Source organism: Chlorocebus sabaeus, chromosome 5 (assembly GCF_047675955.1).
Source record: "Chlorocebus sabaeus isolate Y175 chromosome 5, mChlSab1.0.hap1, whole genome shotgun sequence".
In the NCBI taxonomy this organism is placed as follows: Eukaryota; Metazoa; Chordata; class Mammalia; order Primates; family Cercopithecidae; genus Chlorocebus; species Chlorocebus sabaeus.
In genome coordinates, this window is record NC_132908.1 from 218584 (window position 1) to 232486 (window position 13903).

At 49.5% G+C, this 13903-nt stretch overlaps 2 protein-coding genes across 7 annotated transcripts in view; one reads left to right on the forward strand and one right to left on the reverse strand.

Annotated features, from left to right (window-relative positions):
* Window positions 1-2785, reverse strand: part of LUC7L (LUC7 like) — a 43228-nt gene extending 40443 nt beyond the window's left edge. For 3 of the 4 annotated variants that reach the window (XM_007979801.3, XM_007979790.3, XM_007979808.3), the window contains exons 1-2: window positions 2611-2785; window positions 584-678 (exon numbers count right to left, since the gene is read on the reverse strand). In XM_007979801.3, coding sequence (XP_007977992.3) covers window positions 584-678; window positions 2611-2671 — 156 coding nt within the window. In that variant the 5' untranslated portion in view covers window positions 2672-2785. Of the gene's footprint in view, window positions 1-583; window positions 679-1665; window positions 1736-2610 lie in introns of all 4 variants that reach the window. The other variant, XM_007979819.3, reaches the window with a different exon arrangement.
* Window positions 2786-8913: 6128 nt separating this feature from the next.
* The window catches only part of FAM234A (family with sequence similarity 234 member A), a 34957-nt gene continuing 29967 nt past the window's right edge, over window positions 8914-13903 (forward strand). For 2 of the 3 annotated variants that reach the window (XM_073014959.1, XM_037990083.2), the window contains exon 1: window positions 8914-9038. The gene's annotated coding sequence lies outside the window, so the exon portion shown is untranslated. Of the gene's footprint in view, window positions 9039-11445; window positions 11537-13903 lie in introns of those variants that run through there. The other variant, XM_037990084.2, reaches the window with a different exon arrangement.

Sequence of the window (13903 nt, forward strand, 5' to 3'; positions counted from 1 at the left end):
CTTGAGGTCAAACAAACAAACCCACGCAGAATCTTCAAAGAACTTCAGGCTGACCTAAAGCATATTTTTTGCTACAGCCAAATTAGAATACTTGCCCTATTTAGTTGTGAATATCGCAGTATAAATGACTTTACAAAAAAACCTGGTAATCTTACAGACAGAATTTTACAACAGTGAAATTTGTACCATAATATAAAATCCTACCAAATGAATAGAATCTATCATTTTAATGGCATCAGGGATTTCTGCCTGTTAAAAAGTGGAGGACTGAGCAAGGAGCAGTGGCTCATGCCTGTAGTCCCAGAAGCTCAAGAGGCTGAGGCGGGAGGATCACTGGAGCCAGGAGTTCGAGGCTGCAGTGAGCTGTGACTACACCACTGCACTTCAGCCTGGGCAACACAGAGTAAGACTCCATCGCACGCACGCATGCATGCATACATACATACAAGTGGAGAATTACCTGCTGTAATTCAGCCACTTAGGGAAAAAGAGACTTAAAACAAAATTCAACATAGAAAAACCATCACTGCCTACCCAGCACTCATGTCAGAGTGTTCCATGAGGTCCCCCAAAATGCACCTACCGTCCCAGCGAGGATGTCATGTGGGCAGCAGTCCAGAAGGTGACTCTTGCAGACACGGTCATCTGTAAACTTGACCCTCTGTCTGGTTTCGTCTCCTGAAATTCATTTGTGGTTTTAAATAAGACAATATTATCACGTTAATCACAAGAAAACACTAGTGTAATGATTCACCTGGATCATTTGCAGACTATCATTTCTGTGTTCTCCCCATCAAATACAATGAAAAGCTGACCTAAAGATATTTACACTGGAGTGGAATACACATTTTTTTGAGGCCAGTTATATCATGAAGCATCACACTTAATGAGATCTGACTCCATCACTGTACCAAAGAAGTCAAGGAGTCAGATGTAAGCAGCTGAGCACCAAAAGGCCATTGGCTCCACATATACATGTGGCAATGAGATTCCAAACCCAAGCTAATCAGAGGTCCATGAACCACCAAGGGCGACTTATAGAGCTGGTAATTTCCACCAACAAAAGCTACTTATTAATCTTTTTGTTATGAACAAATGCAGAGGCAGTATTTTGCCCAAAATTGAATGAAGAAGAAAGCTTTCAAACGCTATCGAAGACTGTTAAATAATCTAGATCTATTTTTCCTATGCCCCTTTCGTCCCCACCCTTAAAAAAGAGAGTTGCTACCTGGGAGTCACTTTTAACAAGACAATACCAAAAAAAGCAAAAAGGAACTAGGTTAGTCAATACACACTGTGAGCTCCAACACATACTGTACCCATCTGCATTCTTCAAGACCTCAGCTGCAGAATTTTATGCCCGCTGTTGAAAAGTGTTAAAGGAAAAGTTTTCTTGCCCACACCTGCAGTAAGGAAGTCGGGGGAATGATACATAAAAGTAAAGGCAAAGTGGTATGTGACAAATTCTAAAGCTAGTCTGTGTATACAACACAGAGCTGTGCAACGCTAGAGGAGGAATATATTTTAGGATTTGCAAGCATCCAGGATTAATGTAGTGTCTTTTTATTGAAAATGTTTTCTTTCTAAACTACACTTTTAAAGTTACTTGTGAAAAAAAGCAAACACTTTTTTGTTATAACAGCTTAGAAATTGGTTGTGACTCACGGCTCGATGAACATGAGGCTTTCTGCAACTCCCTTGCAGATTGATGTAGGCAGGCAAAGATACACTGAACCTTTATAAATAAAATAGAGGGGCCACAATTGTTCAGTTTGTATGAAATAAAAATATGGGAAGCAATTCAAAAGCAACTCAATATACAAAGAAAGCTAAAAAGCACTTATTCACCTATGAAATAAAGTGCAAATAATCTGCACAGCCCTGAGAATGTGCCAGTGTGAACTTACAACTTCATTACTTCAGCAGAAAAGAAAACACAAACCACAGCAGGTATACAGTTTTGCGAGGATGCAACCGCTTTCTCCTGTGACAACCATCATGATCTGGAGCTCCTCCCTACACAGTACAACCTACCTAACCACTGCCAAGCGCTGGCTACACAGAGGCTCTCCTGTGTGCTGGGGGAAGGAGGGAGCTGGAAAAGTACTCGGCAGAAACCCACGTTAGAAAGGCTCAGTTTACGGCTCCCCTTGCAATGGTACAGAACCAGAACGGGCCAGGGTTTCGAGGCCCATCCGGCTCCCTCGGGTGTAGCTTCTTCCCAAGGAGCCTCGGAGGAGTTCTGCCACCCGGCTGCCAGCGACCTGGAGCTCACGCTGATTCCAGCCCCTCGCCGACTCCACAGTTCGCGGAGGGGCACGGAGCCGCGGCGCCGTCGGGGAGGAAGTAGCGGGACGGTAAACGGGAAGGAGGCTGAAGCCCCATCCATGGCGCAGACTCCGAAAGAGGAGCCGGACCTGGACCCACCGCCGCCTCAGAGACGAACCGGATTAGACAAAGGCCCGGCGCCTGCGGTCGGCGCGCGGCGGAGGAGGAGCGGTGCCCCGCGCAAGCGCAGGCGCAGACGATCGCGGCCCCCGCCTCAGGCCGCCCGGCGGCCTCGCCTCACTCCCACCCCAGACCCTCGCCTGGTTAGCCGCTCTGACTCACCGTCCCGAGCCGTGCCCATGAGCTGGTCCAGCAGGGCCCGCATCTGCGCCTGGGCGGACATGGTAGCCGGCGGAGGCGGTGGGGACGGCCGCGACGGCTTCTCTCAGGCAGGCAGCGGCAGCGGCGTCGACAAATGATGGTCGCGTCGGCCTCGAGCCCACTCGGCTCTTTCCCGCCGCGGGGGACGCCGGGAGGAAGTACGAAGGCGCCGGCGCACAGCCTGCTGGGAAATGTAGTTTCTAGGGTGGGTGCTTGGGGGAGACTGAGGTTCTGAGTGGTCTACGCAAGTTGTCCAAGGAAGGAACCAAAATCCCAACGCTAATTTTACTCTAGACCCCCAGGACCCCAAACGAGTCTCTACGGAGGGTAAACTACAATAAAATCAAATACAGTCTATCAAAAACAAGATAAATCCGTGCTTTTTCTAAGCTAGCCATGAAACCGTGAGCGTATTATTTAGCTCCCCGACGCTCGATTTTTTTAAATCTGTGAAATGAGGATTCTAAAGGTGCCCCTCATATGATTTTTGTGAAAGTTAAATAAAGCATGGAATTTTACTTATTTTTATTTATTTATTTATTTATTTATTTTTGAGCAAGGGTCTTGCTCTGTTGCCCAGGCTGGAGTGCAGTGGCGCGATTACCGCTCACTGCAGCCTCGACCTCCCAGGCTCCTTATCCTCCCTCCTCAGCCCAGCAAAGTATCGGGATTGCAGGTGTGAACCACCATGTTTGGCCATCAATCATGGCATTAATATTAGGTTCTATGATTACAACCTCGTGGTCATCCTTCTGCGAGCTCATGGTCTACCGTCCCAGGGGCTAAAAACAGGTATGTGTCGGCAATTACTTTATGTGATAATAGAATTATAGCATGCACTTATGTGTGCATAGTCTGGCATAGACTTCTATTAAAACTTTTCTTATTTTGTATTATTTTATTTTATTTATTTATTTATTTTTGAGATGGAGTTTCGCTCTTGTTACCCAGGCTGGAGTGCAATGGCGTGATCACGGCTCCACCTCCCGGGTTCAAGCAATTCTGCGGCCTCTGCCTCCCTTGTAGCTGAGATTACAGGTATGTGCCACCACGCCCAGCTAATTTTGTATTTTTAGTAGAGACGGGGTTTCTCCATATTGGTCAGTCTGGTCTCGAACTCCCAGCCTCAGGTGATGTACCCGTCCCAGCCTCCCAAAGTGCTGGGATTACAGGCATGAGCCACCGCGCCCGCCCTTTATTTTTTATTTATTTATTTTTGGGATGGAGTCTCAGTCTGTCGCCCAGGGTGAAGTGCAGTAGTACGATTTGGGCTCACTACAACCTCTGCCTCTTGGGTTCAAGTGATTCTCCTGCCTCAGTCTCCCCAGTAGCTGAGATTACAGACACCCGCCGTCATGCCCACCTAATTTTTTTTTGTTTGTTTGTACTTTTGTAGAAACCAGGTTTTGCCATGTTGGCCAGGCTGGTCTTAAACTCCTGACCTCAGGTGATCCACCCACCTCAGCCTCCCAAAGTCCTGGGATTACAGCTGTGAACCACAACGCCAGGCCCCAAGTCTCTATTTAAAATAAATAAATAAATAAATATAGGCCGGGTGTGGTGGCATTTGCCTCTAGTTCCAGCCACTCAGGAAGCTGAGGTTGGAGGACAGACTGAGCCTGGGTGGTTAAGGCTGCAGTGAGCTGTGACTACACTGAAGCCTGGGCAAAAGAACGAAACCCTGTCTTGGCCAGGCACGGGGGCTCACACCTGTAATCCCAGCAATTTGGGAGGCCAGAAAAAAAAAAAAAACACAAGACCCCGTCTCACAAATTGACTTAAAACTTAAAAAACAGGCCAGGCGGGGGGGGCAGTGGCTCATGCCTGTTAATCCCAGCACTTTGGGAGGTTGACGCGGGCGGATCACCTGAGGTCGGGAGTTTGAGGCCAGCCTGACCAACATGGAGAAACCCTATCTCTACTAAAAATACAAAATTAATCAGGCATGGTGCCGCATACCTGTAATCCCAGGTACTCCGGAGGCTGAGGCAGGAGAATTGCTTGAACCTGGGAGGCAGAGGTTGCGGTGAGCCAACATTGCATCATTGTACTCCAGCCTGGGCAACAAAAGCAAAACTCCATCTCGGGGGGGGGGAAAAAAAAAAAAAAAAAAAAAAAAAGCCGGGCGCGGTGGCTCAAGCCTGTAATCCCAGCACTTTGGGAGGCCGAGACGGACGGATCACAAGGTCAGGAGATCGAGACCATCCTGGCTAACACGGTGAAACCCCGTCTCTACTAAAAAATACAAAAACATAGCCGGGCGAGGTGGCGGGCGCCTGTAGTCCCAGCTACTCGGGAGGCTGAGGCAGGAGAATGGCGGGAACCCGGGAGGCGGAGCTTGCAGTGAGCTGAGATCCGGCCACTGCACTCCAGCCTGGGCGACAGAGCGAGACTCCATCTCAAAAAAAAAAAAAAAAGAAAAAAGAAAAAAACTAGCCGAGCGTGGTGACACACGCCTGTAGCCCCAGCTACTCGGGAGGCTGAGGTAGGAGAATCGCTTGAACCCAGGAGGCAGAGGTTGCAGTGAGCCGAGATTGTGCCACTGCACTCCAGCCTGGGCAATAGACGGAAACTCCATCTCAAAAAGAAGAAGAAGAAGAAAAAAAAACAGGCCGGGAGTGGTCTATTTTGACATTCCACCTCAAAAAAATTAATTTAAAAATAAAATGTAAATTTACAAAAAATTATTTCACAAATGATAATTTAATGATTGCTTCCCTGGAAAGGGGAAAAAAAGACTTACTCTAAGAATACAAGAGACTATTGGTGGGCTAGAAGCATCAAAAGTCCAGACACGGTAAAACAAGTTTTGTTTTCATTTGTTTTGTTTTGAGATGGAGTCTCGCTCTGTCGCCCAGGCTGGAGGGCAGTGGTGCGATCTCGGCTCACTGAAAGCTCCGCCTTCCATGTTCACGCCATTCTCCTGCCTCAGCCTCCTGAGTAGCTGGGACTACAGACGCCGCCACCACGCCCGGCTTATTTTCTTGTATTTATAGTAGAGATCGGGTTTCACCATGTTAGCTAGCATGTTCTCGATCTTCTGACCTCGTGATCCGCCCACCTCGGCCTCCCAAAGTGCTGTGATAATAGGCATGAGCCACTGCGCCCGGCCGACAAGTTTTAAATAATGTTCTAAGGCATTATTTTGCTTCCAATTGGCTATTTGAACAAAGCAATTACATCATCTGAATTACGCACCTACCAAACTGCCACAGTTATTAGAAATCAGACAACTGCCAGGCACAATGGCTCATGCTTGGAATCCCAGCACTTTGGGAGGCCAAAGCAGGAGATCACTTGAGTTCAGGAGTTCAAGACCAGCCTAGGTAATATGGCAAAACCCCATCTCTACAAAAAAGTAAAAAAATTATGACCGGGCGCGGTGGCTCACGCCTGTAATCCCAGCACTTTGGGAGGCCGAGACGGGCGGATCACGAGGTCAGGAGATCCAGACCATCCTGGCTAACACGGTGAAACCCCGTCTCTACTAAAAATACATTTTAAAAAATGAGCCGGGCGTGGTGGCGGGCACCTGTAGTCCCAGCTATATGAGAGGCTGAGGCAGGAGAATGGTGTGAACCCAGGAAGCGGAGCTTGCAGTGAATGGAGGTCGTGCCACTGCACTCCAGCCTGGGTGACAAAGCAAGACTCCGTCTCAAAAAAAAAAAAAAAAATTAGCTGGGCATGGTGGCTTCACCTGTAGTCCTAGCTACCCCAGAGGCTGAGGTGAAAGGATCACCTGTGCCTGGGAAGCAGAGGTTGTAGTAAGCCCGTGATCCTGCCACTGCACTTGAGTCTGAGGGACAGAGGGAGACCCTTTTTTTTTTTTTTTTTTTTGAGACGGAGTTTCACTCTAGTTGCCCAGGCTGGAGTGCAATGGCAAGATCTCGGTTCACCGCAACCTTTGCCTCCCTGGTTGAAGCAACTCTCCTGCCTCAGCCTCCCGAGTAGCTAGGATTACAGGAATGCGACACTACATCTGGCTAATTTTGTATTTTTAGTAGAGACTGGGTTTCTACATGTTGGTCAGGCTGGTGTTGAACTCCCGACCTCAGGTGATCCACCTCCCCGCCTCCGTCTCCCAAAGTGCTGGGATTACAGGCATGAGCCACTGTGCCCGGCCTTTTTTTTTTTTTTTTTTGAGACAGGATCTGGATCTTCTTAGGTCACTGCAACCTCCATCTCCCAGGTTCACGCCATTCTCCTGCCTCAGCCTCCCAAGTAGCTGGGACTACAGGCGCCCGCCACCACGCCTGGCTAATTTTTTTAATTTTTAGTAGAGATGGGGTTTCACCGTGTTAGCCAGGATGGTCTCTATCTCCTGACCTTGTGATCCGCCCGCCTCAGCCTCCCAAAGTGCTGGGATTACAGGGTTGAGCCACCCCGCCCGGCCTTTTTTTTTTTTTCTTTTCTTTTTTTTGGAGATGGAGTCTCACTCTGTCGCCCAGGCTGGAGCGCAGTGGCGCGATCTCGGCTCATTGCAACCTCCAAGTCCTGGGTTCAAGCGATTCTCCTGCCTCAGCTTCCCAAGTAGCTGGGACTACAAGCATGCACCACCATGCCTGGCTATTTTTTGTATTTTTAGTAGAGACAGGATTTCGCCATGCTGGCCAGGCTGGTCTCGATCTCTTGATCTCGTGATCCACCTGCCTTGGCCCCCCGAAGTGCTGGGATTACAGGCATGAGCCACTGTGCCTAGCCAAAAAATTTTTTTTTAAATAAATAAAGATGGCAGTCTCACTATGTAGCCCAGGCTGGTCTCAAATTTCTGAGGTCAAGCAATCCTCTTCCTGCCTTGGCCTCCCAAAGCGCTGGGATTACAGGTATGAGTCACCATGCCTGGCCTAGAGTAATTTCTTTTTTTTTTTTTTTTCTCTTGAGACAGAGTTTTGCTCTGTCATCTAGGCTGGAGTGTAGTGGCATGATCTCAGCTCACCGCAACCTCTGCCTCCCAGATTCAAGCAATTCTCCTGCCTCAGCCTCCCAAGTAGCTGTGATTACAGGTGCAGGCAACCATGCCCAGCTAATTTTTGTCTTTTTAGTCGGGAACAGTTTTTGCCATGTTGGCCAGGCTGACCTCAAACTCCTGACCTCAAGTGATTCGCCTGCCTCAGCCTCCCAAACTGCTGGGATTACATGCAAGAGCCACTGTGCCCGGCCCCAGAGTAATTTTGTTAGAGTCTCTTTCTCCCACAGTGTTTGACTGCTGATGTCTCTACTCATTCGTTGGCTTTGTGGGGTTTTTTAATTCTTGTTTTTATTTTTGAGTATGTCTTTCAAGGGGTCATTCCTAAATCAACCTAGTCTACTGGTCAACCAATGGTTGTTTACTTAGATTTTGGGGTCAAACCCCATAAAACAGGAATGTTTAAAGCCTTGAAGAAGGATATGTGTATGGAATAAAAAATGCATTAAAATTTTAAACTGTTTACAAGTCAGCCCCAACTTTTTCTTTCCACTGGGCCTTCTCTTGGGTGAACTTTTCCAGGTGCAACTCTTGTTCATGCAGAGACCTGTGAATTAACAAGACACATTACCTTTCCTCCACACACTGAACATAAAATGCGATAGATAATTTACATACCCTCATCCAAAAATAGGGAAGATGGCCGGGCGCCATGGCTCATGCCTGTAATTCCAGCACTTTGGGAGGCCCAGGCGGGCGGATCACTTGAGTTCAGGTGAGACCAGACTGGGCAACACAGTGACACCCCGTCTCTAAAAAACAGGAAAAATTCAGCCGGGCGTGGTGGCACCTGCCTGTAGTTCCAGCTACTCCGGAGGTGGAGGCGGAAGGCTTGCTTGAGCCGGAGTTCTTAGATACCCTGATCTGTGTGGTGATTCTAATCATCATCCCCAATATTGATCAACGTGGGGTGTCAGTACAACCACGTGACACTCCCAATTTGGCACAATATTTCAAGGTCGAAAATTCGCATCCCCACTGCCAGCAATTCTCCTCGTGGTCAAAGAGGAGAAACGCTGGGAGCACCGGGAGGCAGGGACGAGGCCGGCGATCGGCGATCGCGGGTCGACGTCGAGAAAGAAGGCGAGAAGAGGACACGGTGGGGAGAGGACGGAGAGGGGAGCGAGGACGCCGCAAGGACGCAGGGAAGGAGGGGAAAGAGGACGGAGAGGAGCAAGGACGGAGGGGGGGAAGGGAACGAAGAGGGGCGAGGACATTCAGCATCCATTGCGACAGCAACAAACAGGACACTGCCAGGTTCCCGAAGGAGGCCGCGCCCACGATCCGCGTTGCTGAGCAACCGAAGCAGGCCGGCGGGGCGGGGTCAGAGCCCGAGCATTTCCGGCCCTGCCCGCCCTTTTGGTCGGAAGTGACGCCAGGGGGCGGGCCCGCGGCGCGGGCGGGTGAGAGGGCGCGGCGGCAGGTGAGTGAGCGCGGCCTCGTCCTCGCGCGTGCACGCCGCAGGGGTGCCGCAGGCCGCCCCTTTGTTCTGGGACGCGGTCCCCCTGCCTCGGCGACCCCGGCCCCCAGGTTCCCCAGTCCCTCGGCCCCTGGAGGACCCCGCCTGTGCTGCCGCCCAACTCCTCCGCCTTCCCGAGTCGGGTGCGGGCCGGGAGGCTGCGGCGGGGCCCCAAGGCCTTCAGTGGGCCGGTCGCAGCGCCTCTGGAGGCTGATTCTCGGGTTTTCCCGGTTGCCGCAGCCTGGGCTTCAGTGGCGTTCAGAATAAACCCCATTGTTCCTCAAAGCGGGGTTTTACCTCCCCGCCGCGGCCAGTTTCGCCGTTGGTGCCGCCCAGGTTGCCTGAGGGTGTTTTTTTCTGGTGGAAGAATGTGGATGAGAAGCCTCGCGGGAATCAGAGAGGCGTGTCCTCTCAGGACGCGGTCTGCAAGCTCGTGCGTCCGGCAGCCCGGGAAAGCGCCCCGAGCGCAGCCGAGGTTGCTGTCTGTGGGAGGGACTCAGGCCAAACACTGTGATTAGCGTTCCTGGCTCTCCCCTACGTTCGTTGGCCGAGAGTTGTCAAGGAGAGAGAGATTGCCCATGGACAGACTGATAGGTTCTCAGGGTAGGCAATTTCGTTTACTCCCGGGTTCTGAACCTTGTGATTCCAGCTGAGGAGGCTGTGACGCGCTCCCTTCCTTGTATTGGCTGCTGGTGTCTTTCTAGCGCCAGCATCAGATGACACTACTTCTTTGATTGCAATTTCAGTCTGCATTCAATTAGAGCAGAATAACTCAACAAATACTCTCCGAGTGTCTGCTAGGAGCCAGGGATGGTTCTAGGGGCTGAGGATATAGTACTCAACAAAAGAACTTCCTGTCCTCAAGGAGCTTCTATTCTACTGGAGGATACAGGTGGTATATTAGATAAATAAAAAATGGAGCTTGCTGGGCCGGGCGCGGTGGCTCACGCCTGCCATCCCAGCACTTTGGGAGGCTGAGGCAGGCGGATCACCTGAGGTCCAAGAGTTCAGAGACCAGCATGGCCATCATGGTGAAACCCCGTCTCTACTAAAAATAAAAAATTAGCCAGGCGTGGTGGCAGGCACTTGTAATCCCAGCTACTTGGGAGGTTGAGGGAGGAGAATCGCTTGAACCCGGGAGGCAGAGGTTGTAGTGAGCTGAGATCACCCCATTGCACTCCAGCCTGGGTGACAAGAGCAAGACTTCATCTCAAAAAAAAAAAAAAATGCTAAAGAGTAAGTGCAGAGCAGGGGAGGAGGAAATAGAATGACCCTGGCCTCAAGTGGACATGGATTTGGGCATTGTACCAGTTCTCTTAGTCCTTGCCATACTAATTGGGATGCTTTTGGCATCAAGCATCGAAAACCTATTAAAACTAGTTCACGCTATGGAAGCATTCCATTCGCTTTTGCTCTGGGAAGTCCAAGGAACCAGAAGTAAGATGGGGTCAAGGGCTTGAATGAGATCATCAGGATTTAGAAATGGTGGAGGATTCCGTCTTTTTTTTTTCCTTTTCTTTTTTTCTTTTTCTTGAGACTGAGTTTCGCTCTTGTTGCCCAGGTTGGAGTGCAGTGGCAAGATCTCAGGTCACTGCAACCTCTGTCTCACGGGTTCAAGCGATTCTCCACCCTCAGCTTTCCAAGTAGCTGGGATTACAGGTGCCCACCACCATGCCCAGCTAATTTTTTTTTGTATTTTAATAGAGACGGGGTTTTACCATGTGGGCCAGGCTGGTTTCAAACTCCTGACTGCAGGTGATCTGCCCCCCTCGACCTCCCAAAGTGTTTGGATTACAGGTGTGAGCCACCGCACCTGGCCCTCTTTTTTTCCTTTTGCTTCACCCTCCTGAGTGTCTGGAACTACAGGCATGTGCCACAACACCCATATTTATTTTTCTTAAAAATTTTTGGCTGGACACGGTGGCTCATGCCTGTAATCCTAGCACTTTGGGAGGCTGGGGCTAGCAGATCACGAGGTCAAGAGATTGAGACCATCCTGTCTAACATGGTGAAACCCTGTCTCTACTAAAAATACAAAAATTAATTGGGTGTGGTGGTGCACACCTGTAGTCCCAGCTACTTGGGAGGCTGAGGCAGGAGAATCGCTTGAACCCAGGAGGTGGAGGTTGCAGTGAGCCGAGATCATGCCACTACACTCTGGTGACAGAGCGAGATTCTATCTCAAAAAAAAAAAAAAAAAAATTAAAATTTTTTGTAGGGATGGGGTCTCACTTTCTTTCCCAGTCTGGTCCTAAACTCCTGCGCCCAAATGACCCTCCTTTGTTTGCCTCCTGAAGTGCTGGGATTATAAATGTGAGCCACCGCATCCAGCCTGTTTGTTTATTTGTGTATTTTTTTTTTTAATATCTAGATGGGGTCTCACTATGTTGTCCAGGCAGGTCTCAAACTCCTGGCTTCAAGCAGTCCTCCTGCCTTGGCCTTGCCAAGTGTTAGGATTACAGGTATGAGCCACCATGCCCACCCCTTCACTTTCTTTTCAGGCTCCTGTTTCCATTCTGCTGACTTGTAATGGTTTTCTGCTGCTTGTAGCAACACAAAGTTTAATGGATTAAAGTGACAAATATTTATTATCCAACAGTTTCTGTGGGTCAGGAATTGATCAGTGGCTTATCTGGGTGATTATGACTTTGGGTCTCATGGAGTTGCAACCAAGATGTTGGCTGGGGCTGCAGGTGTCTAAAAACTTGATGGTGCCTTTTCTGGTCTTTCTAGAGGTCAAAAATTTAAAAAGAACAAATAAAATAAAAACTGGACCAGGGCTGGAGGATCTGATTCCAAGGTGGCTCACTCACAAGGCTAGTGACTGGAAGCCTCAGTTCCCTCTTGGCTGGTGGCAGGAGCCCTCAGTTCCTTGCCTCATGGAACTTCCCTTAGGGCCCATGTCCTCACACGGTAATTATCTTCCCTTAGAGCAGGTGATCTCAGAGTGAAAGTGGAAGGTTTCCACCACAATACTTGTTAATGAAAACCTTTTTTTTTTTTTTTTTTTTTTTTTTGAGATAGAGTCTCCCTCTGTCACCCAGGCTGAAGTGCAGTGACGTGATCTTGGCTCATTCCTCGTCCTCGGTTCGGCTATTCTCTTGCCTCAGCCTCCTGAGGAGCCCGGACTACAAGCATGCACTACCACGCCCAGCTAATTTTTTTTATTTTTAGTAAAGATGGGGTTTTACCATGTTGGCTGGGCTAGTCTCAAACTCCTGGCCTCAAGTAATCCTCCCACCTCGGCCTCACAAAGTGCTAGGATTACAGACATGAGCCATCGTGCCCGGGCTATTTCATTTATTTATTTATTTTGAGATAGATTCTCACTCTGTTGCCCAACTGGAGTGCAGTGGTTCCATCTCGGCTCACTGCAACCCCCACCTCCCAGGTTCAAGCGATTGTCCTGCCTCAGCCTCCCAAGTAGCTGAGATTACAGGCGTGCATCACCATGCCCGGCTAATTTTTGTATTTTTGGTAGAGGCGAGTTTTCGCCATGTTGGCCAGGCTGATCTGGAACTCCTGACCTCAGGTGATCTGCCCGCCTTGGCTTCCCAAAGTGCTGGAATTAGAAGCATGAGCCACCACCCCTGCCCCTGCCCCCCATCCAAACATTTTAAAACCACTATGCAACTTACCACTCCTGTGGGACAAGAGTGCCTAGTGCTGTGATTTCAGCTGGGGTTGTGGCCCTAATCTCTGGGAATCTGATTAATTAGCTAGGGCCCGGCCTAATTTATTAATGAATACATTAATAAATTACTCTTCTGGCCAGGCAAGGTGGCTCACGCCTATAATCCCAGCCCTTTGGGAGGCCGAGGGGGGCAGATCACCAGGTCAGGAGATCAAGACCATCCTGGCTAACATGGTGAAACCCCATCTCTACTAAAAATAGAAAAAATTAGGTGTGGTGATGGGTGCCTACAGTCCCAGCCACTTGGGAGGCTGAGGCAGGAGAATGGAATGAACCTGGGAGGTAGAGTTTGCAGTGAGCCAAGATCACGCCATTGCACTCCAGCCTGGGCAACAGAGCGAGACTCTGTCTCAAAAACACATAAAAAAACCGACTGGGGGCGGTCGTTCACACCTAAAATCCCAGCACTTTGGGAGGCCTAGGCGAGTAGATCAGGAGTTCAGGAGATCAAGACCATCCTGGCTAACATGGTGAAACCCCGTCTCGACTAAAAATACAAAAGTTAGCCGGGTGTTGGCTGGGCGCAGTTGCTCATGCCTGTAATCCCAGCACTTTGGGAGGCCGAGGCGGGTGGATCACCTGAGGTCAGGAGTTTGAGATCAGCCTGGGCAACACAGTGAAACCCTGTCTCTACTAAAAATACAAAATTAGCCGGGTATGGTGGCACATGCCTGTAATCCTAGCTACTCAGGAGGCTGAGGCAGGAGAATGCAGTGAGCCGAGATAGCACCATTGCACTCCAGACTGTGCAACAGGAGTAAATCTCCGTCTCACCAAATAAATAAATAAATAAATAAATAAATAAATAAATAAATAAATAAGCTGGGTTTGGTAGCTGGCGCCTGTAGTCCCAGCTGCTCGTCAGGCTGAGAGAGAATGGCATGAACCCAGGAGGCGGAGCTTGCAGTGAGCTGAGATGGCACCACTGCACTCCAGCCTGGGCGACAGAGTAAGATTCCATCTCAAAAAAAAAAGAAACCAAAAAAAAACCCTGGCCGGTCGCCGTGGCTCATGCCTGTAATCTCAGCACTTTGGGAGGCTGAGGTGGGTGGATCATGAGGTCAGGAGATCGAGACCATCCTGGGTAACATAGTGAAACCCCATCTCTACTGAAAATACAAAAAAAAAATTAACT